This window comes from Epinephelus moara, chromosome 24 (assembly GCF_006386435.1).
Source record: "Epinephelus moara isolate mb chromosome 24, YSFRI_EMoa_1.0, whole genome shotgun sequence".
Classification (NCBI taxonomy): Eukaryota; Metazoa; Chordata; class Actinopteri; order Perciformes; family Serranidae; genus Epinephelus; species Epinephelus moara.
Genome location: NC_065529.1, coordinates 2,425,899 through 2,447,305, shown reverse-complemented (window position 1 = coordinate 2,447,305; position 21,407 = coordinate 2,425,899). Strand labels below are relative to the sequence as shown.

At 42.1% G+C, this 21,407-nt stretch overlaps 1 protein-coding gene across 3 annotated transcripts in view; it reads right to left on the bottom strand.

Annotated features, from left to right (window-relative positions):
* efcc1 (EF-hand and coiled-coil domain containing 1) overlaps nucleotides 1–18,622 on the bottom strand; it is a 71,149-nt gene extending 52,527 nt beyond the window's left edge. The window contains exons 1-2 of one of the 3 annotated variants that reach the window (XM_050038780.1): nucleotides 17,761–18,622; nucleotides 10,638–11,077 (exon numbers count right to left, since the gene is read on the bottom strand). In XM_050038780.1, the coding sequence (XP_049894737.1) occupies nucleotides 10,638–11,077; nucleotides 17,761–18,426 (1,106 nt within the window). In that variant the 5' untranslated portion in view covers nucleotides 18,427–18,622. The remainder of the gene's footprint in view (nucleotides 1–10,637; nucleotides 11,078–17,760) is intronic. The other 2 variants (XM_050038779.1, XM_050038778.1) reach the window with 2 other exon arrangements.
* Between the last annotated feature and the right edge of the window lie 2,785 nt (nucleotides 18,623–21,407).

Genomic DNA, 21,407 nt, shown 5'->3' with positions numbered 1-21,407 from the left:
GCCTATGGCAAAGTGATTCAGCTCTATTCAGGGAAGCTGGAGATACAAGATTTTTGAATGTGCGACATACGGTATGGGAGCTATAGGCAAAAGCGCATTGGCCTAGGTTATAGCGCCCCCTGCAGGCAGATATACATAGTTTTTTGCGTCTGAGGTACGTGCAGGGGTCTGGATCACCCCTCCAAATTGCACCGCCCTCCCTTGCACGGCTTAGCCTGCAGCACCACTTTTACCTACGGAAGAATAAAAATAAAAATCTTTACAAAAACAATAGGGTTCCTAGCACCGCTGGTCCTAGGAAACGCGTCTGCTTGCATACGCGTTCCCTCGGCCCCTCGGGCTTGGCCCCCTAATAATAATATATTAATATCTGATAGTATACATGTGTGACAATAATCATATGTGTATATTAACAGTAGAAGTATGACTAATGAAGAAAAGGCCAGGTGATGCAAATTTCAAAGCTTCATAAATACTCTGATTTCTGAAACCTTGTCTCAAAAATCAGCAGCCATGGGCTCCTCTAAACAGTTGCCTAACACTCTAAAAACTAAAATAATTGATGCCCACAAAGCAGGAGAAGTCTTTAAGAAGGTAGCAAAGTGTGGAAGACCAAGAAACATTCTGGGAGAGCTGCTTGTAGGATTGTTAGAAAGGCAAATCAAACCCCCCATTTGACTGCAAAAGACCTGCAGGAAGATTTATCAGACTCTGGAGGGGTGGTGCACCAGGGGTGGGCGATATGGCCCTACAATATTTTCATGATATTTCAGGGTATTTTTGCGATAACAATACTCTTGATGATATGACAAATTAGTAAAACATTTATTAATACATATACATATATATATGTGTATATACATATATACATATATATATATATATATATATATATGTATATACATATATACATACATATATATCTTACTATATAATGACGAAAACTCTGTCTGTGGGTGTGTCTGTTCCACGTTTTTCTCCTCACTGACTTGGTCAATCCATGTGAAATTTGGCACAGTGGTAGAGGGTCATGGGAGGATGCGAATGAAGCAATATTACATCAATTGGCCAAAGGGGGCGCTACAGCAACCGACTGAAATTGCTAACTTTGAATGGGCATATCTCATGCCCCGTATGCCATACAGACATGAAACTTTGCACATGCAGATGCCTCTCCTCATGAGGAACAAATATGCCTCAAGAACCCATAACTTCCGGTTATATAGATTTTCCGCCATTTTGAATTTCTTGAAAAACACTTAAAATCGATCTCTTCCTAGGAACTCTGACCAATCTGCATGAAACTCGATGAACATAATCTAGGGACCAATATCTAAAGTTCCCTGTTGGCAAAAGTTGGAAAACTTACTAAAACTGAGCTTCTATAAGGCAATAAATATTGCGGAGGGCGTGGCTCATCACATAAAAGTGTAAAACATCTCTCTGTAACATAAATAATTTCCCCTCGGGGATCAATAAAGTATTTCTGATTCTGATTCTGATTCTGATTCTGAAGGGTTTCACCGATCGCCACGCAACTTTGTAGGCATATGACCACACATAACCTGAGGGGACCCCTCCATTACTGACCCAATCAAACAAAATGGGGGCACTAGAGAGCTAATTTCTTATTTAGGCCTAACCACCACATCGATTTTTACTAAACTTGGTAGATATGTAGAACAGGACACCTCAAGGTGACTGGAGAAATTTAACTCTAATTGGCAACTGGGTGGCGCTATAACAACAGAAAAATGCTTAAAAATGGCTAAAATGCGACCAATCACTGTGGCTCCCCCTGTGGCTGAATGTTTGGTTTTTTTTCTAATTTTTGGTATGACTAAGTCATGGTATGGTGTGCTGTACATAATCACGGAAACTGTCAGTGTGTCATTCTGTCAGTCAGTCATTCTGTCTGTCCCACATTTTTCTACTCACTGACGTGGTCAATCTATGTGAAACTGCACATAGGCACTGAGGATTGGCATAGGTAGAAGGTGACAAAGCTACCAATGGGTATGGACTAGTTACTATTAATTTAAGAAAACAGAATTGCAGCAAATTAAGTGATATAGTTTTACATGTCAACCTAACAGCGTGCCCACAAATATTCAGTGAATACTACACAAAAATTATGTCTCATCTATTTAGTTTGTAAACAACAGTAACTCAGAGTAAGATTCAGATTCTCAATACAATATCAGTGGCTCAACAAAATAAAATCTACCACAAATTACACATTTAAACAGTTCACAAATACAAAAAATGTACCCTGGGATCTATATATATATATACATATAAATTAACGGGTGATTTCCTCCTCTTTTAGCCAAATCCTAAATGACTGAGTTGGTTTTCTCCTCTAATCATCCCGCTGTAACCTGTGACAGGCTGTTATGCTACCATAAATATTGCATATTCACATGTTTTGTTTTGTTTTTGTCAAGCTGTGAGCGTCACATAGGTTTATATAACTACAGGTTTATGACAAAATCACTTGATGACACCGACTCCCATATGCGCACAGAGAGAGAGGAGAGGGAGAGATGCTGTGCCGTTGCCGGAAGGACTGCTGAATGAGTTCCCTCTGAGGGGTTACTCCCTAAAAGAGTCTGAGAAGTCTAGGGCTGTTTATAAAATATTAAGGACGCCCAGGCTTAATGATGCCACAGTTAATTCCACACTACTGAAGCTGCTCCTCTTTTTGGAACCACCACGGAGTTAGTTATAATTTCGCTTTCAGCCATGCATATTGTTGCCGTGGGTAACAGTATGACGTCAATATGTCAACAAGTTGAAAAATCAAAGTTATGGCAAGATGGTGGCACGTTCAGATACAGTGGCTAACTCTGTGGATTGTTGTTTTCCTGTTGTTTATTACGTTTGTACGGTTGTCGAACAGCAACATTACATACAGCAGGGACGCTCTTTTAAAGATCGTAGTAGCATGTGGCAGTATGGATGTAGTCCGGAGTGTAGATACGATCATATCCTGCGGGAGATCGCACGCACAGCGGGGTCTGGGTGGATTACTATACCGTACGAGAGACGCAAGAGGCACTGGAGAGAATGGAGGCAGAAGCGCAGCTGTCAAAGCCCAGTATCTATCTCACTAATGCCAGATCACTCGGCAACAAGGTGGATGAGCTGGAGATAATCATAGCGGCAAAAAAGTCGGTTCTGGACTGCTCCCTAATGGTGATAACTGAGACCTGGCTACACAGTGGGATCCCTGACAAGGCTATCATGCTAGCAGGCTGCACAGCTCACCGGGCAGACAGGAACAGAGACTACGGTAAGAGCAGAGGAGGGGGCTGTGTATATACTCAATAACCAGTGGTGCACGAATACGACCACCATGGACATACACTGCTCACCAGGAGTATATTACCATGCCAACCCTTCTACCTGCCCCAGAAGGTTACGGCCTATTTCCACCAGATGCGTGTTGGTTGCGTCTCCGCTCTGGCACGGCAGCAGAGCCAAAAGGATTCAATTCTAGTCAATGTGTGTGTTTCCACCGGCTGCGGCTGTGCTGCGTTCCAGTTCCGGCACTCCGGAGCCCTCCGGAACAGATACGCAGGACTTCTATTTTTGCCGGACGCCGGAGCACAACGCAGCAATTCAGCACAGAGCAGATTGTGCGGGGCAGGAAGTCGTGCACAGAAACAAAATAAAACATCCGGTTAATTTTCAAAATAATAGTGTTCAAAGCGGATCATATTTCCCTGCACTACACCTTGAAAATGACATAATGGGCGGAGGCAGGCCTGAAGTCAACAGGTCAGAGGTTTTCAGACATCATTTCACCCCGCTGACACCATGGACGAGGAGAAATTATCATGGAGGTGCACTGAGATGTCTTCCGGCGGAGCTGCACCACTCCGCACAGCAAACGCAGCCGGTGGATATTGACGGACGGCGGAGCACGCAGCAGATAACCAGCACTGCCGTTCCGCAACGGACATGCATCCAGTGGAAATCCGGCGTTACAGTTGTTATTATTATGGCTGTATATGACCCACCTAGTGCAAACACCAAGCTAGCCCTGGACACTCTGCTATCATTAGCAAATCACAGACTGCATACCCAGATGGGACTTTCATCATAACTGGAGACTTTAATCAAGCCAACTTGAAATCTGTCCTCCCTAAATTCCATCAGCATGTGACATGTCCCACAAGAGGTCTAAACACACTGGATCATGTCTACAGCAACATTAAGAAAGGATACAAAGTCTCCACACTCCCCCACTTAAGCATGTCTGATCAGCTTTACCTTTCTCTCACCCCGGCATACAGACCTCTCATTCACAAAACTAAGCCCTGTGTGAGACTGATTAAGACATTGCCTGAGGGAGCTCTCAGCCAAGTCCAAGACTGTTTTGAGCACACACACCGGGATTTATTTGCTCATCAGGACATAAACTACTTTACATCCACTGTCGTATTTTACATCCAAAACTGTATCGACTGTGTCACTGTGGACAAGCGCATCAGGTGCTTCCCTAACAGCACACCGTGGATGACTAGGGATGTCAAACATCTGCTGCTGGAAAGAAATACAGCCTTCAGGTCTGGCAAAAGGGACCTATACAGTGCTGCCAGGTCCAACCTGAAGAGAGGCATCAAGGCAGCCAAGACGGACTACAGGCAGAGAATAGAAGGGCATTTCAGCTAGGGAGACCCACGGAAGGCATGGTAAGGTATTCAGCACCTGACTAAACACAAATACGGCAAAGACACCTACACCACCACTAGTGACTCTCTAGCAGATGAACTGAATCACTTCTTTGCCCACTTCGAGGTGACTGATACAGCCACTGGGAACCTGCTGCCTCCAGCCTGAGAAAGCCTGCCGCTTACTGTGAGCACAGAGGACGTCAGGAGGGTACTCCGAGGTGTTAACCCCAAGAAAGCTGCTGGTCCTGATGGCATCCCAGGGAGGGCACTGAGAGACTGTCGCAACCAGCTGGCAGAGGTATTCAGCAAAATCTTTAACCTCTCTCTGTCTACATGCACTGTCCCCAAATGCTTAAAATCTGCCACTATAGTCCCTGTCCCCAAGAAATGATGCATCAACAGCCTCAATGACTTCAGACCAGTAGCTCTCACCCCCACTGTGATGAAATGCCTATAGGGCAAATAGGTTAAGAGGATGTCATAAACACAGCCCTGCATACTGCACGCTCTCATCTGGAACACCCTGGAACATCGGTGAGGCTACTGTTTTTGGACTTCATCTCCGCATTTAATACAATCAACCCCAGAAGAATGGAGACCAAGCTGCTGGACCTGGGTGTGAACCAGCACACATGCAGGTGGACTACTTTTTAACCAACCGGTCACAGATGGTCAGGCTGGGTACCCACCACTCTCCCTCCTGAGACTTAACACTGGGGCCCCGCAAGGTTGTGTGCTGAGTCCTCTTCTGTTTGCCCTCTACACACATGACTGTACACCAACACACAGCACAAACAACATCATTAAGTTTGCAGACGACACCACTGTGGTCGGACTGATACAGAACGGAGATGAATCTGCCTATAGGGATGAAGTCTGTAGACTGACTGAATGGTGCTCCACAAACAATCTGACACTAAACACCTCCAAAACAAAGGAGATGATAGTGTGTTTCAGGAAACAGAAGAAGTTTCCTGCTCCATTACACATCAAAGGAGAAATTGTGGAGAGAGTGCCTTTCTTTAAATTCTTGGGTACACACATCTCCCAGGACCTCACATGGACTCTCACTAGTGTGGTTTTCCAGCTGCATGGCTGTTGAAAGGAAGGCTCTCCAGAGGGTCGTCAAGTTAGCCCAGAACATCATTGGTACACAGTTACCAGCACTTGAGGACTTGTACAAAAGCCGCTGTCTCCGTAGGGCCACAAACATAATTAAGGACTCTTCCCACCCAGGTCACCAACATTTCACACTGTTACCCTCTGGAAGGCAATACAGGTCTATGAGATCTCGCACTTCCAGACTCCTTAACACTTTTTATGCCGTAAGTGCTATTAAGATAATAAATTCATATTAATTCAATATACAACAGTGGATACTGTGTATGCTCCTTGGCTGGGCTAGATGTGCAATTCAGTCTATATTGCTGCTGCTGCTCTTTTTACACTGCACTGATTCATATTATCTATTTATTTATTACTGCATTTTATATTCTCATATTTTTACCCATAGTCTATTCTATGTGTCTCACTGTTGCTGGTTATTGTTTATCATCTTTTGCTGTTTTTATGTGTAATAGCCCAGAATCACAAATTTTGTTGTACTACTGTGCAATGACAATAAAGGCATTGAATTGAATTAAATTGAATTGAATTGAATATCAAGAGTATCACAATATGAATTTTTCATATGAGACTAAAAATTATACCGTTATTATCATGAACGAGATGATAAGGCATACCCCTATGGTGCACTGTTCTACTGTGCAGCGACACCTGTACAAATATGACCTTCATGGAAGAGTCATTCGTGTGTCCTCATCACAAAATTCAGCAACAGAAGTTTGCAAAGGAACATCTAAACAAGCCTGATGCTTTTTGGAAACATGTCCTGTGGACTGATGAAGTTAAAATAGAACTTTTTGGACAGAATGATCAAAGGTATGTTCGAAAAAAGGGTGCACAATTTGATCACATAAACATCACAACAGCAAACACCACACCATCTGTAAAAAAGCTGACGAAGAGAGGATGGCTTCTACAACAGGACAAGGATCACATCTCGAAATTTACAATGGACTACCTCAAGAGGTCCAAGCTGAAGGTTTTGCCATGGCCCTGACAGTCCCCCGACCCAAACATAATTAAAAATCTGTGGAGACGCCTCAGAAGAGCAGTGCATGCAAGACAGCCCAAGAATTTCACAGAGCTCACAGAGTCTTCCTTAAAATATTAAAGAAATGTGTCATCAATTAACTTTTTGCCTTTTGGAAATAAGAACATCTTTTACTTGCTTAGCTATCCACAGTAAACAGAATTTGGACCAAGGGTGACAAACCTTTGCATGCAACTGTACTTCCCAAAATGTTGAACTTCAAATGTTACAAATGCAAAAATAAGGTGGCAATCCTGCTGGGTAAGGTCTCATACTAGGTGCTTTAATATCATAAGGATCCATAACCACCATCTGTCTTCATCTTTATTATCACAGTGCGGTAGAATCCCCAACACAGAAGCAGTGGAAGCTCTTAACCACCCCCTAGCCCTGTAACTCTGTATCTCTGAGATCCAGCAGATTCTCAGTTAATTTCATTCCTTGTCACAGCAGTTTCTAAATAATCCACAAGGATAAAGTTACGGCTGATCATTTCAACATCTCTATACCCACCACATATGATCTGAGACAGCGTGTTGAAAGAGTAATGACTTAATTTTAAGGTAGCCTAACTCAGAGTCACACGGTTTTTAAACGATGCGTAAAAGAGGACAAAAAAAAGCATTGCATCTTGCACAAATGTTAAGTCACAACACCTCAACTGGCACCTTTCTATCTAACCATGTCCTTGGATGAGATGAGACTGAGCAAGCATTTAGGCTTTCAGAGGGAATATTCATGGAGCTCGGTTGCTAAGATCCATAGGATGGGGGTGCCTGTGTGGTATTGTTCTTTCTGGAGCAGAGTGAAAGAAGCGAGCTGAGATTGATGAGAACGATCAGTCTGTTGAGATCCTCACTCAATGTATCTCTCTTGACAAGTCAGAGCCTTTGTGGTGTTGAATTATTTGCCATTAGTGTATCAATGGGAGGGCAGTCAAAAGACCTCGGAATGCAGTCTGCATAGATTACTGGGGTTTAGGGTTATAAGCAGGAGGTTGTGGCTATGAAATTTGTCTCTTAAAATAACCTAAAGGTAGGTAGTGGTGAGAACTTTAAATCATATGGGTCTGGTTGTATGTGACTGTGTCTTACAGTCCATAATAACAGCATTAAGTGGATGTTAACTTAAACTATTTACAGACATCTAAGAAAGCCAGACCTGCAGACACTGATTTTATGGTTGGAGCAGAGACAGCAGACACAGATAACCATTAAACCAATGGCTTTGTACTAAGTCCAATTATACCCTTACTTCCAGCAAAATGAATAGCCTGCTTCCCAACAGTAGCGGAGCTCAGATAGGACTAGCCTGCCACACACAATGCCTGTTAAATAAACCAACACACAACAAGACTGAAAATTGGAAAAGTAAACCAAATCATGCCTTCATAAGGAGCATGGCAGAGTTTCCCAGGCATGAAGCCAGAAGTAAACAGATTAATTTTACTCTAGGAGGGATCATAATTCATTATGGTTCATTCTGGCCACAAAGGCCTTCCTAAGGCTATAACCTGCCAAAACAATCCCTTATTTGTGACATGATGTACAGCCAGACACTTGTTTTGCTCAGGCTTTGACAACTGATTGAATTCAATGAAGAGGTAAAAAAAAAAAAGCTCTTTGTCTAGTCTCTACCCTCTTTCTGTGACATCATCTTAATATCAATGGAAATACATGTAAAAAGAATAAATGTCAAAATGTCAGTTGCAATCACTGCTGCAGCAATCTCACTTTCCAGCAGCAGAAGGGAACCTGGAGAGCTATAATGCCAACTAATTTCTTGGTTTAAAGTACTCATTACTGGGGCACTCTATGCCCTTTTTCAAGAGTATGCTTTTATTTCAAGAAGGCATTTTTCCGAGTAACCATTATTTAATGAAATTTAATGAAAATACATCTGATACAGGATATAAATCCTCTACATCAGACTCAAAATAATATCAGCCATACAAAAAAAAACATAACTCAATATACAGTTAAATACCTAAATAATACATACATATCCCTTAAATACGTATAACAACATATCCATATTATATTCTATGTCACTTTTTAATCCAATAAAATTCAGTTATTATGGAAATGAATGATGAAGTAACATTTCATAATAATGACTTGGGTTTTAGTCACCTCTTTCATAATTTCACAAATAATTCACCAATTTGAGAAGTTCACTGTATCTTTCCGATTTATTTTATATTGAACATTTTGGGGTTCCATAGGCGAGGCAAGGCAAATTTATTCATATCGCAGATTTCATATCTATGGGTAACCCAAAGTGTTTTACAGATGACTCAAGTTAAGTCAAAGGCTGCATCCAAATGTCCACTCTCTGGACTTGTGGACTGAGCCTTCATGGACTTCAGTCATACGTATGATGACCTATGTTCCCCTTCACCACATAAAGGTCTACAAGGGCAGAGACAGCAAGCCGCTAATAGACAGCCCTCGAGACTGTTTGGCTTGTTGGCATGGAAATGTTTGTAGGACGATTACAATCATTGTTACTGCTGCCATATTCTGTCCACTCATCTGTCCCTGCAGATAACACAGAAATCTCATGTATAAGGTTGTTTTGTGAGTGAACAAAATACATGTCTGTATAACATACAGACTGAAGACATTCAAATACAGACATGTTTGTGATTAGGGCTGACCCAAAAAATTCGAAGCTTTGAAGCTTCGTTCGATGGCACGGGATTCGATTGTGAAAAAAAAAAATTCAAAGCTTCGGCACTTTTTTTTTTTTTTTTTGGGGGGAGGCCTTAAACGCAACACTAACCCCCACCAGTCCGATACTCTGACAAGGAAATAGAAAACCAGACGCACAATGGAGACCTGCTATTATCCTGCTTGAACACAGACGACTAAATTCTTTCAACAATGTGAGTCAAAATAATGATAAAATAGATTTTATTGATGTAAAATATGCATTCTCCAGTTCCACCGGTCCGCTCTGAGTCTGGTGTCAGAGACACTTCTGATGCTCTGAGTTGCGCATCTGTTTGATTGTGCTGCAGTATGCGCCGAGGGTTTTAATTTAGTGTTCAATCAAAAGTAAAACACTACTTATCACCGACCATTAGTGTTTTTTCATTTGTGAATATTTTTATCTTAATTATAGTGTTGGAAGAAACCACGTTTTCGCCTTTTTTTTTTTTTTTAAAAAGGTATTTAAAAAAAAAAAAAAAAAACGTACAACGTCACATCTGTATTGAAATGAATTGTTGGCAATTGAATCAGTGAAGTCTGCTTAAGTCTGCACCCCAAGTGAACTTTTTGGAAGTCTGCAAAAAGTCCACTTTAGGGCCCCATGTGGACTTGATGAGATAGATTTGGACACTCCCAGACTTCCGCAAAGTCCATGACACTGCAAGTGCAGTGAAGTCCGGACAACTGAATTCAGCCAGACTTCATTGTAGCACAATCACAAAGCATGCCTCAAAGGGCTGTACAAATAAAAAATCCAACTCAGTATCAATTTTATCTATAAAGCCCAATACCACAAATCACAATTAGCCTCTAAGGGCTTTGCAGCACACAACGTCCCTCTGTCTTTTGACCATAGTCCTAAACCACATTTAAAGGCAAAACCTTTTATATCTGCTACACCTACTGTCAAGCCAATTCCTCTATCTCTCTTTGTCCTGACTTCAATGATTGTTAAAATGCACATAGCAGAGCAGACTTTCGCCTAATCTCTCCTCATTGAAATTCATAGTGTTGCACTTAGTTGAACTTGTACACACTAAAAGCTGATGTATGTTGTGTGAAATGTGAAAAAATACTCCTTCTTACCTGTAATAGAGGAGTTCTGATTCCAGCTGGAGGATGTGTCTCTGTAGCACTGGCACATGACTGGCCTTGGCTTCCAGTTCCTTCACCTTCCCCAGGCCACTGAGCAGTGCCTGCCTGGCCTCCTCCACCTTCCTCCTCATCCCCACCTGCTCCCTCTTCAGGGCTTGGTTGCAGTCCTCTAGAGCAGCCACAGTCTCTTTAGAGCGCCACAGCTCCTGCTCCAGGTTCTCATTACACAGCAGGGTCTCCTCTACCTGTTGGTCTCTGGAGCTCTGTAGCAGCTCGACCTCATGGATGATTTTCTGCAGGTTTTTCAGGTCGCTGTAGATGTGGCTCTTCAGGTTGCTGTTGCTCATACTTTTCTGGGCCTCTGGTTTCTGGTGACCAGCAAAACAGCCTCCCTCTGGTTTATGTTTGGAGTGGCTTTTCCACAGTCCTACCTGGACAGAAGTGCAATATACATTTTTCACAGCAGACATTTTGATTTTTAAATAGATGATAAATGGACCGGGACTTCTGACCACTCAAAATGCTTTAACACTACATGTCACATTCACCCATTCACACACACATTCACACACTAGTAGCTACCACACAAGTTGCCACCTGATACTCAGCCTAAACACACTCACACCCATTGGGAGCAATTTGGGTTTCACTATAATGCCAAAGGATACTTTGACATGCGGACTGGAGGAGACGGGGATCGAACCACCGACCTTCCAATTAGTGGACGACCTGCTCTAACTCCCAAGCCACTGCCGCCTAACTTGACAACTTGTCATTGTAGGAATGGCACAGGTATGTTTAATAACAATTATGATGGCTGCAGTCCACTTAGGAGAGGTCCTGGTATTGTGCATGATGGCTAATAGCTGACTGGGGCACTTAATGGAACTAAGACATTGTTACTGTTATCAGTTTCACCTGTGCTTTTCCTACTATGACCAGTCAAAATGTCTGCTGTGGAAAAGGTTTATAGGGGACCAGAATAACATTTTCCCTAAATACAATATTGCACCTGCTTTTCACATTCATTTAACTAATGGCTTTATTTATAGATTACTTAGAACCTATTATAAATGACTTGCGGGCATTTATAATCACATTGGCATCATTTACAAAGGGTTTATAACTTGTAACTAATGGCTTTCTCAGTGGTTATAAATCAATCACTAATGCCTTATTAATCAGTTATAAGCTGTTAATAAAAACGGTTGGGTGTTGATGGCAGTGGTTACCTTGCAATATACCTTGAATATACCCTTCAGACAAGGTTGTTGAGAAGGGGAGGCCTAAAAGCCCCCCTGTTCTCTGATACAAGGATTCCTATTGTGCCTTATGACCAGTGTTGGGGGTAACACATTATAACAGTAAAGCATTACAGTAATATATTACGTATTAGCAGTAACAAAGTAATATAGCCTCTGTTAATGTATCATTTTGTCATATTGATTACTGCAAATTTATTATGTTGATCTCTTCTGTAAGACATCTATTACACGTCCCTCCTCAGTTGCTCTTCCTGAGGTTTCTACCATTTTTTCCTTCGTTAAAGGGTTTTTTTGGGGGAGTTTTTCCTTATCCGCTGTGAGGGTCCTAAGGACAGTGGGATGTCGTATGCTGTAAAGCCCTGTGAGGCAAACTGTGACTTATGATATTGGGCTTTATAAATAAAACTGAACTGAATTGAATTGAAACAACCCATTACCAACAGAATTTTGGGTAATATTATTACATTTACAATATCACATAACGCGTTACAACCTGAAATAAACTGTTAATTGTTTTAATATCCATCCATGCTAATCCGCACTGCTCCACTTCTGTCTGTGCACCACTAGAAATATCCCCCGAAGGTTATTGTGTCTTGTCATGTCATTACAGACTACATTATAGAAGGGTGCCGGTGATTGGTACATGTGGGTCATGATGTACTGTGTGTTATCATGTACAGTGTGTGTCCATTAATACACATGCAACATCTACAATGTATCCAGTTCTGCTTTTGCGTCCTTAGGCTGCCTGAAAGCAGCAGGGGTAAGGAGCTGCAGGCCTCTGGTTTGTTTTGAACATGTCCTGGTGATTGGCACATCTGGGTGATGTTGGTATAAATTGGATGCGTTTCCATTCACATCCCCTACAACTGCAGAGCAACGCCGGCACACAGTCCTGTTCTTATGTGCAACTCTCTCTCTGTTGCTGTTGTAGCTGACCGGCACACCGGAAACCAGCAGGTGGGTCTTCCAGCTCTGGTGTATTAATTTGTGCCTATCATAGTGACTGACTCACATGCCATTATGTTTGTTGTGCTAACCTCAACATTTGTTTGTGTTTCATGTCATAGGCCCACAAATATTTATCCATATCTCATAATTATCAGACTTTGATCCTCTGGCTGACCCTCCCTGTGTTCAAGGCTATTCAATTATTTTAAAGGGGCTAGGCTATTTAAAGCTCCAGTAGGTAACATTGTTTTGGTATAATTGAGTAAAAATTTTATAAGATCCTCTAAGCATAATGTAAATCAAGTGGTCTGAGACAAACAATAGGTTTCTGCACCTCACCATGGCTCTATGTTCAGCCTCTAAAGAATCAGTATGGTGCCGATGTGCATCAACCAATCAAAGGTCAGCTCAGACCACTGCGTTCCTATTGGCTGTTCTACTGCATATGCGCGTTCCCGTGCCACCGGCAGAAGGGGAGAGCAAGCGGCAATGGCGAACAGTGCACCAGGTAAAATAGCTATTCCAGCATTGGCTACAACTGCCTACATGGCTAAACAACCCAAAAAAGGAAGACAGAACTCGGTTCCCCGGAGCCCCGGAGGGAGGGTAAGGGTGAGGTGGGGCCGGGCCTGGCCGGAGGGCGCGAGGGTCGGCCGTGGGAGCGGAGCCGAGGGCTATCCGCGGAGAGGGAGAGCCGAGCCTCGGGGGTATGTGCGGGGCGGGCTGCTGCGCAGTGAGGGAGAGCCGAGGCTCGGGAGTATGTGCGGGGCCGCGAGGGAGGGATGGGGAGGGCTGCTGCGCGGTGAGGGAGACCCGAGGCTCCCAGAGAGGGAGAAATAGAACCAAGTAGGATAAAATACTCGCGTGCTCGTCTGGTAGGAGGGGCTCAGGGTGGAGACGAATGAAACCTAACTCAGATGAGACACAAAAATCAACCGTTTTCAGGCTTTCTACCTACTGCAGCTTTAATATCATCAGGCTATTATTAATAGCAGAGGATTTTAATACAAAGTGGTAACCACTGTATGTGAATGCATGAAAGTGTCAGACCTGCACAGTACTGGATTTGAAATGAACTGTAATAAACTGGAGCTTCTGTGCTTTGATGAGCTGCTACAACATGACCCTCATCCATTTAAAATGAACATTAGTTCTTCTGAGCTCATTTTGGTCAAAGTAACTCAAAAGTTGTGTAATAAGTGACTTATTACTCTACACAGAGTAATATTGTAAAGTAACATTACTTTCAAATGAAGGTAACTAGTAAAATGTAATATATTACATTTTGAGAGTAACTTACTACTAACACTGCTAATTGCATTAGGGGCTTGTATGATCCAACTGAATGAACCCATTAGCCTACATTCTAAGAACAGAAATGGCAAGGGCTACCGTTTTTTCAACAATTTGGGTAACACATATTAAGCGGGGGGTCTGGAGGTCCTAGAAATACTGAGCATCAAATACTTCATTTTATGCAGTCTGATGAATTTTATGCAAATATGTGTCTTTTCTGTATCAATTTAAGGTGAAAATGTTGTAGTAATTCCTGCTTCAATGATGTATGGTTGATTCATCTTCTTTGACCACTGCTTTTCAAGGGATAGTTCGGATTTTTGAAGTGGGGTTGTTTGGGGTATTTATCCCTAGTCAGTGTAGCACCTGCAGTAGATTTCAGTCAGTGTGCCCCCCAGTTTATATTACGCTGCGTTCTGGCTCTGTCACAGCTGCGGCGCTCCAGAGCCCTCCGCAAAAGACACGCAGGACTTCTATTTTTGCCGGACGCCGGAGCACAACGCAGCAATGGTGCGGGGCAGGAGGTCGTGCACAGAAACAAAATAAAACATCCAGTTAATTTTCAAAATAAAATACACAGTGTTCACAGGGGATCATATTTCCCTGCACTACACCTTGAAAATGTCATAACGGGCAGAGGCAGGCCTGAAGTCAACAGGTCAGAGGTTTTCAGACGTCATTTCACCACAGTGACACCATGGACAAGGAGATGTTAATCATGGAGGTGCACCGAGATGTCTTCCTACTACTCCTCTGGTTTTGTGGTTCTGTTAATAGAAACTACATCTTGTTATATCGTGCGATTATGCGTGAATTCGCGAGATCTCATGGCTTCTCGTGAGTCCCGCTGTCTGGCGGAGCTACACTGCTCCGAACAGCAAACGCAGCCGGTGGGTGTTGACGGACGGCAGAGCACGCAGCAGATAACCAGCACAGCCGTTTCGCAACGGACACGCATCCAGTGGAATTCTGGCGTAAGCCATGTACTGCTGTGGAGGGGTCAGCAATAAAATGTATTTGAGCCACCTAAAAAAGACCCACCCAAAAAAATCAATATCACTTTAAGTGTGCGCTATATTGAGTATTTTCAGCGCTTTTTTTGTTGTTGTTGATTTGATTAAAAAAAAGACACAATTACTAAAAGACAAGACAGAAAACATTAAACATCAGTAAATAAATAAAAACGGCTAGTAAATCTCAACATTCAATATGCTGCATTCACTTTGTTCCATAAAAACATCTTAACATGGCTTTTAAAAATCACCCCGTGAGCTATTCCATAGCCTGATACCAGTGTAGAAAAAAGTACTTGCGGGTGTACTATTGATTATAGGTACTATACAAGATCGAACGCTGGCCCTAGTGCTATGGTTGTGCTGTGTGTGGACCACAGTTACATTAATGCATAAATAAATGGGGGCATATCCATTTACAACATTAAACATATGATTTAATTTAAGCTGTTCCACTCTAAGACTTATTGGCAGCAGGCCAACCCTTTTAAATTCTTCCCTACCAATATGGGTTCTGGGGGGAGCATTCAGCAAATACCGGATCACATTATTTTGCATCACTTGTAATTTGTTTTTAAGTTTAGCAGATAATCCACAGAACCAAGCAGAACAGGCATAATCAAAGTGGCACTCAATCAGCGATAAAACAAGTAATTTCTTAGTGGGAAAATCAAAATGCCTTGTCCTACGATATAGGAATTTTAATTTACCGGCACACTTGGCTAATACTTTGGCTGCAATAGTTTCACACATCAATGATTGGTCTAATGTTAATCCTAAGTATGTTACCTTTGATTGAAACACTATTTCAGTCCTGTTACACTTGACCCTTAGAGTATTTGAATTTGTTGATTTCCTTTTTGTTCCAGAAAGGATGGACTCGGTTTTACCCAGATGTATAGAAAGCTTGTTGTCTATAAACCACTGGTTAACTACCTCAAGCTCTTTGCTAAGAATATGCTCTATTTCCTTCACATCATTCCCTGGAACAAGTAAGGTAGAGTCATCAGCATATAAAAGAAGCTTGCATGTTTTAGCAGCTGACATATCGTAAAGATATGTGTTAAAAATAATAGGGGTCCCAGGAAAGAACCTTGGGGCACCCCAGAAGTTATATCCTGGGAATCAGAAATGGTACCTTCAACGTCACAGACTTGAGTCCTTTCTGTGAGGTAAGAAGAGAACCATTTATTGACGGTATCAAATGCTTTTTGCAAATGAAGAAGTATCATACCAACATAGTTTCCTTTATCAAAGTTCAGACGAATATAATCAAAGAAATGAATGAGACAGGTGTCAGTAGAGTATACTGCTCTAAAGCCAGACTGAAATTCATACAGCAACTTTTGCCTGACAAGATACTCCTCCACCTGCTCATACACAATACGCTTGAATACCTTTGATATAGTAGTCAGAATTGAAACTGGCCTATAATTTCCAACCTCTGAATCTGCTATTTTTCTTAAAAAAGGGGACCACCCTTGCACTCTTCATTTCATTTGGAAACACACCCTGCCTTAATGATAGAGTTATGACATGCGTCAGAATACTAGCTGTTACACCAGCACTCTCTCTCAAAAACCTGGAGGGAATAAGATCCAGTCCAGTGGCCTTATTCACTGACAGGGTGGATAGGCACGTTCTTACCTTGTCTTCTGAGACAGGGCTTATTTCAAAAGTGTTAGAAAGTACATTTTGCCTTTATAAACAGAGTTAACAAAAGTTTTGCCATATACCTGAATCAAAAGGCAACTTATTAACCAGACTGGTAGCAACCGTTGTAAAGAAAATTATTAAAATGACAGGCAACCTGCTGCTTGTCAAAACACAACTCATCCTTAATGACTAGTCCAATATTACCAGAATTTGACTTTGATTTTGCAGTGGAGCCCATGTCACTAAGTACTTTTCCATAGTTTTTTAGGATTATGTGAGTAAGCTGCGATAGAATCAGTATAAAATTCTGACTTTGCTTTCTGTACCATATAGCTAGCCTGATTCTTAAAATACACGAGTCATTGTCAGTGCTAAGTTTGGAATTTTTGAACTTTTTAAAACATCTATCACGCTTTATCTTTCCATCAGACAGCCCATTCTGACAGGGAAGCCAATAACAGCTTCAGCTCCCCATCTATCTCTCTCAAAGCGACTAGACTTGATTGATAATAACTAATTTTAGCTCACTGAACATGGGAGCTGCTAGTCTACCTCCATTTCGATCAGTTATTTCATTTGTGTTACTGTGTGATTGGTGAATCCAAACAACCACTTTTAAATGCCAAAGTCACACAATTACACAAAGTAACTAACTGATCAAGGAAACAGTAGACCAGCAGCTCCTGTGTTTGGCAATGTTAAATTACTGTTTTTGTAGGTGGAGCCTGGCTTTGAGGAGAGAGATGTAACAACTTTTGTCAAAATGAAAGTGTTTTCTAAATGCTAAGGTGACGTGAAACCCCCACCCACCCAAAAGAAAAAAATCTACGCCTATGGTGGCATCATATTCAAAAGTTAAAGCAGGGTTTTTTGGGTGTTGCCTTCCTCTACTTGGCAGAATAAACTCTTCTGTATCATCAGCACTCTCACCTGAAGAGCCAAACAGCGGGCATCACTGCTCTGAAGTGCGGCTCGCAAGTCCTCAATCAGCTCCCTTAAACTTGCACTTTCATCTTCCAGTTTGGCTATTCGGTCCTCTGCTTCCTCCAGCGCCACTATCTCCTCATAGCACTCTCTGGAGCAGGATCCGAGCCTACAAGCTGAGGCGTGCCGTCCCTCCGAGGAGGGGCCGCTTACACCCACAGACAGCAGCTTATCTCGACGCCTCATAGGGCTTCTCAGGCGGATTTGAGTCTCTATATGCTCGCTGTCCTTCCCGACCAGCAGCCGGCCGTTCTCATACTGACAGCCCGCCTTGGTGCTGAAGTATCCGCACAGTTTAGCGTGGAAGTGTCTGAAGGTGAGCTCCCTGGGTAAATTGTCTAAAACCCCAGTGCACTCTGTATCCTCCGACTCTTTGTTCAGTCCCAAAACGTCACACAAAATGTTAAAATCCTCGGCGGGGATTTTGCCTCCACCTTGATAGTCCATATGATGAAAGATCTCCTGTAGGTACTGATCCAACCCCGTTGCCAAAACTATGATTTCGTTCTCCACTCCTCTGTCCAGTCCGTAATGGTAAGCCAGAGTGCTGACTATCCATTGTGTCCTGCGCGCTGGTCGGCTGTATGGATCAAATGAGTCTATTGCATCCATAATTTCTACTGAGAAACAACATATTTCCTAAAACTTACTACAGTTACTTTGTTTCTCTGTCGCATTGTCCTCTGTGTGTTCGTGTTCATCCTCCCAGCAGAAGCTCTGAGCGGAATAGTGGAGTTGAAATGAGGCGTGTGTTAAAACAGAGCACGTTTGAATTTAGCACTGCCCCCAAAATCCACAACCAGGGGTCCCAACCAGCACTCACACACATGCTGTAACGGTCTCGTACAGCCGTTTGCCTGACTGTAATTGCCGCCAGGTGTGTAAACTTTTGTCAATCACTTGGACCTTGTTCAGACGTAAAATGCCCAAGAGACTAATATGCTATGGGGCTGAGAAACCTCTAAGGCCTTCTGTCCTTTTCAACTTTACGTGAAGAGCCTGGTGACGCGAGGCTATTTTCAACTGAAGACTTCTCACTGCATGCACGTGTAAAAAAAAACCTTGCTTTAACTCTGATGCCTCATGCATTAGCTCGTAGCTGTTAGCAGTTTTCATTACAACTTCTGGATGCCATGCTAATAGATTACCCAGGGTCCCAATGGGAGAGGGGGCTCGAAAAACCTGGAATGAAAAGTTTGTTTTTGTTTTAAATTTTTTATTTCTAAGTAATTAGTGCCATAACTAAATCAAAATTGGCTCCATAAATCAGTTGAGAGACTGAGCTTTCTATAAAAAATAATAATAGTGGAAGCTCTGAAGCCACTCTCACCCCTTAAAGGTGTAAAATGGTTTAATTTGCCCCTGCACTAGAATTTGTCTCAAAGGCCCAGACACACCAAAACAACATCAGAGAACTAGCAGCGATAAAGGCCCCCTGCTGCATCGCCTGGCGCCAAAAAGTTGCACAGCTGACGGCTTACCAGCACAGACATTCTGCACTTGTGTGAGAGGCAGGGGTGTAAATATGGACAGTGCAGGCAGTGCGGTTGCACTGGGCCCTGTGAAGTGGGAGGGGCCCATAGAGAGAGTGGGCCCTCCAACAATGTGTTGGGTGAAGAATGGGCCCTTATGAGTGATTGCTTCCTTGAAAATATGCCTGTGTTCAAAGACGAACTCTTAAAAACAGTGCCATATATATTAGGCTGACCAAACGTCCTCTTTTGCCCGGACATGTCCACTTTTCACATCCTGTCCGGGGCGTCCGGGGGGTGTTTATAAATTGATGATAATGTCCGGTTTTCCTTGTGTGAGTGTGTGTGTGTGTGTGTGTGTGTGTGCGTAATCCCCGAGAGGCTGCCTTATCAGCGGATCTCCAACACTCACAACGAGGAAGCAGCAGACACCCGTGGCACAGCAAGATGCCGAAGCGCAAGTGCAGCTTCATAGATGAACTGCAGGAAAAATTCCCAACTTACCATCCCGACCCGGTCGGGATATATGGGAGGCTGAGTGCACCGTGTGCAAAGCTGGCACATATGATTCTGTGTCTAATAAAGGTGCCGTGGACCTCAAAGTTGGATTTTCTAATACGGAAGAGGTATTATTTAGAACATTATTTCATATTATTTATTTATTTGTCCAGTAAGACTTGAAAAGATAGCTATTATTTTACAAGTTGATTTTTCTAATACAGAAGAGACATTATTTCTATCATTATTTCATTCCAGAGATTTTACATTTATTTTACTTTTATATTTATTTTTGTACAATTGAAACTTGTAAAAAGATTATTATTTTAGGCATAATAAAAGCAAGTTGAGTAACCTCTGAGAAGCCTATCTAAATTCCTGTCTTTGAGAGAGATTATTTTGTAATATAACTGAATTTTATGGGGTGCCGTTTGTAAAGTGGCTCACGCTGAAAATAACATCAACATTTTGCCACATTTACAGCAATATTTGTTAACTTAGAAATATATTAAATGTTAAATCTAAATGTTCTGGGTGAAACTAAATATTTAGCTAGTATGCAAATTCACACTGCCGGTCACCGGAAGTAACAAAATAAAAGCTCGAGATGGTCAGACTGTGTTTATAGAATCAAATAATGAATTAAAACCAACTTATCGAGGGAAATGGACACTTGAACATAAATTAGCATGATAATAACTACCTAAAATAACAAGAAACATGTTTGGAGAACTTTTATTTGAGTTGTTAGTGTCCCTTCGGAGGGAATCACCTTGTTGTTTACAAATACTTCCGGGTAGGAAACCAGCAGAGTTTAGCTACATATATATGTGAATATCTCACATTTTTCACGTCACTATATCACCGTTTAGACTAATCTGGTGTTTGTAAAGTCTATAAACACAATGATTGAACAAACATTACTATCACGTTCTGAAATAAATAACATGGTTATCGTAGATTAGCGGGGCTAACCGTTAGCTGTTAGCCCCGTTAGCGGTGTCTGTAATGACTCATTAACTCTAAACGGTCAGTGAAAAAACAATTTTTTCCAGCGGATGTCTTAGTTACAACATGATTGAGCTAACTGGAGTAGTTTCATGTCGTATCCGACAACGGGAGGCTTTTAACAGATGACGTCCTGATGTTAGCTTTGCTGCTGCTGCGGCCACTGATGCTTTCTAGACATCGTGATTTCCCAAAATTGAATAAATACCACGCATCGCAACACAAAACTGCTTTGCTAGCTCAATCATGTTGTAACTAAGACATCCGCTGGAAAAAAATATTTTTTTCACAGACCGTTTAAGAGTTAATGAGTCATTACAGACACCGCTAACGGGGCTAAGAGCTAACGGTTTTTAGCTTAGCTTAGGTTGTTAGTTCCTCCGAAGGGACACTAACAACTCAAAGTACACATCAAATAAAATTTCTCCAAACATGTTTCTTGTTATTTTAGGTAGTTATTATCACGCTAATGTATGTTCAAGTGTTCATTTCCCCCGATAAGTTGGTTTTAATTCGTTATTTGATTCTATAAACACAGTCTGACCATCTCGAGCTTTTATTTTGGTACTTCCGGTGACCGGCAGTGTGAATTTGCATATTAGCTAAATATTTAGT